Here is a 2,990-nt window from a genome sequence, read left to right on the forward strand (position 1 = left end):
ACTGAGACAAAAAGAAAAGAACCCTAACTCCATCCCAACTCCACCTCCCTCACCCCTCCCGCCCCACCCCAAGACCGATTCTAGGGAGGACCAGGCTGAAAGTCCCGCGGGTCTCTGCGACTTCTCCTTCCTGCTTTGTTTCTTCTGCAAGTGGTTCGCTGCCGGGAGAGGGTCCAAATCGAGGGAGCGGGGCGCGAGCGTTCGCGTTCCTCTGCTGTGGAGTCGCTCGTGCGCTCTCCCGGGTGGCGTTTAAGGCTTCTCCGTACACTGTTTGCAGAGGCTGGAGGAGACGCTGTTGAACAGGGCGCACTTGTCCGGGCACGAGGCGGCCGGCGGCAGCCCGGTGCCGAAAGGGTAGCCGGCCGCCTGCTCGTAGGCGCCGAGCGCCGGGTGCAGGGCAGCGGCCGCCGCGGCCGCCGCCGCCGAGCTGGGTAGCGAGGCGGCCGAGATGGCCTGGCCCTGGTTGAGGTAGGCGACGAGGCGCCGCATCTCCTCCAGGGCCTGCGCCTGCATGAGGATGTAGTTCTTGGCGAGCAGCAGCGTGGCGATCTTGGAGAGCTTGCGCACCGAGGGGCTGTGCGCGTAGGGGATCACGGCGCGCAGCTCGTCCAGCGCGTCGTTCAGGTCGTGCATCCGCCGCCGCTCCCGGGCGTTGATGTTGAGTCGCAGCGCCTTTTGCTCTTTGGATTTCTTGCTGCCGCCGCCGCTCGCGCCGCCGCCCGCGCCGCCGCCGCCGCCCCCGCTGCCGCCAGGGGCCCCCGGGGGGCCGCCGGTGCCTCCGTGCAGGTGGGCGTTGGAGCAGCCGTCGGCCGCCTGGGCGCCGCCGCCCCCGGCGGCCGGAGAGGCCCGCGGGTCCGCGCCCCCGGCGCGCAGCACCAGCTCACAGCGGCCGTCGCTGTCGTCGTCGGGGCTCTGCTCGCCGCCGCTGCTCTCGGCCACCGAGCCCCGGCCGGCGCTCTCGCCGTACTTGAGGCACAGGGCAGCGCCGGCCGGCAGGCTGCTCAGGCTCGGGTCGCCCCCCACGCCGGCGGAGCCCACGAGCAGCCCGGGGACGCCCACCCCGCCGCCACTCCCCGCGCCACCGCCGCCGCCGCCGCCGCCCCCGGGCGGTGGCAGCAGCAGCCCTGCCCCCTCGGGGTCAGCGGGCTCGAAGCAGCCCAGGGGCGACGAGGAGGAGGACGCCGGGCGCTCCCGCGGCGGCGGCGGCGGCGCCAAGGACAGGTCCATGCCCGGCGGCGTGGAGCGGAAAGCCGCTTCCAAGCGTTTGGCGGCCGAGGCGCTCAGGCTCTTGTGCAGGAAGAGCCCGTCTTCGCCCGCGGCGGCCGCGCCGAGGTGGAGCCCGCGCTCCATGGTCCGGCGCCGGCGCGCAGCCCAGGCCCGCCGCTCCCGCCGCTGCCGCCCGGGCCGAGGAGTCAGGCGGCGCCGCCGACGCGCTCGAGCCGGGTTCCGGGGCTGGTGCGCGCGACGGTCCCCGCGCCGCCGGCAGCCCTCTCCCCTTCTTTCTTTTTCTTTTTCGCCTTCCCCCGCGCTCGCCGCCTCCTCTTCTTCTTCTTCTTCGTCTCCAGCCGATGGTGCTGGCTGCTGGGGCTCACCATGGGCCGCGGCCCCGCATGGTGGGAGGGTGGGCGCGCGGGGAGTGGAGCCGCCGCCGCCGCGCTGAGCCCAGCCCGGCGCCTCTTCTCCGCACCGTTCCTCTTGCTTGAATTCACCTTCAAGAGATTTCCGGACCCATCAACCAGCCGCCGCCACAGACGGGGGAGTCTTTTACATCATTATCTCTGAGTAGGTTATTATGAAGAAGACTCGCCTGTTGGGACAGCGCCTTTCTACCCAATCAGGTTAACGTTTTAATTAATAGGATTAAAACGGTAACAAACAATCGCAGGCGCTATCTGGCCGCAAGTCTGAATAGTTTCATTTCCCAGGTCTGAAGACAGCAGTGCCTAGAGCTTTATAAAAGGCGCCGGCTCCATTATTCTGCCTGCCATCTGTATACACAGCTTAGCGCATATGTTTGCAAGGCGCTGGGTCCTGTTAGTAACCCAACAACTGCCTTTAGCTTGACATGTGTGGCGACTTTCACTCATCAATGAGCACACTAAAAGCCCTACTTAGAGCAGAGGATGTTCTTTGCTCCTTCAGCAAATTGTGGATCAGCGGCGAAGCCTGGGAGTCCCCAGGAAATCTGACGCCCCCACCTCACCGCACCCACCCACCCCACCCCCACTGTCCTTCCCTTGCCACTGCTCTGTCAGCTCCGGGCTGGGCTCAGTCACCATTCCAGGCGGGGATTACACTCCACTCTGTTCCGTTCTTGTCTGGGGGAGGTGGTGTCCCTGCTGGTTTTCCCAAAATTCACTTTAGATTGTCCGCTAGTGAGCTGAAAGACGCCGTTCGCCCCTACTGTATACACTGTCCCTGCCGTATTTCCACCCACGCCTCCCTATTTCCCACCCGGATGCAGAAAAAGAAATTAAGTTTAAAAACCACACAGTTGATTATGTTGGCTATTAGATTTGGTAAAGTGGTTGGAGGGGCGGGATGGGGGACGCTTCTGCAGCCCCACGCAAGTCACTGCTCTAGCGACGGTGGGTAAGAAACGCACTATTTCCTAAACAGAAGGAAAAGGTCCCTCAAACTTTCTTGAAGATTCAAATCTAGTTGTGAGCTTCTGCAGGAGTGAGATCCGTTCGCCCCCACAGTGGGGCAGTTTTGCATTTTTATTTATCTGGAAGTGTAACCAGGACTGCTGTTCCCAGTCCTTTAGGGGTCATCTGGACCTGCCCCGGTTGCTGTCTGAGGGTCAGTGCAGGGAGAACTGGGAGAGGAGAGTTCCTCTCCGCAGGCAAAGGGTGCACGCGGTCCCCCTCGCCCCCACTTTCCACCCTTGGTAGCAAGTGGCATTTAGCGGCTGGTTTTCATACTTATGACATAAGTAAAAACAATATTTCCCAACACCTCCAATAAATCTTTCTTATGTGGCAGAATCA

At 63.8% G+C, this 2,990-nt stretch overlaps 1 protein-coding gene across 1 annotated transcript; it reads right to left on the reverse strand.

Moving 5' to 3' along the window:
* Positions 1–249: 249 nt before the first annotated feature.
* On the reverse strand, positions 250–1,350 carry BHLHE22 (basic helix-loop-helix family member e22). The gene has a single exon (XM_075550669.1). The coding sequence runs from the start codon at positions 1,348–1,350 to the stop codon at positions 250–252; it is 1,101 nt and encodes a 366-aa protein (XP_075406784.1).
* Between the last annotated feature and the right edge of the window lie 1,640 nt (positions 1,351–2,990).

The sequence above is a fragment of the Tenrec ecaudatus genome, chromosome 5 (assembly GCF_050624435.1).
Source record: "Tenrec ecaudatus isolate mTenEca1 chromosome 5, mTenEca1.hap1, whole genome shotgun sequence".
NCBI lineage: Eukaryota > Metazoa > Chordata > Mammalia > Afrosoricida > Tenrecidae > Tenrec > Tenrec ecaudatus.

What these genes read in the sequence shown, in the direction of transcription:
- BHLHE22 (XM_075550669.1), bottom strand. Translation starts at nt 1,350, where the DNA reads ATGGAGCGCGGGCTCCACCTCGGCGCGGCCGCCGCGGGCGAAGACGGG.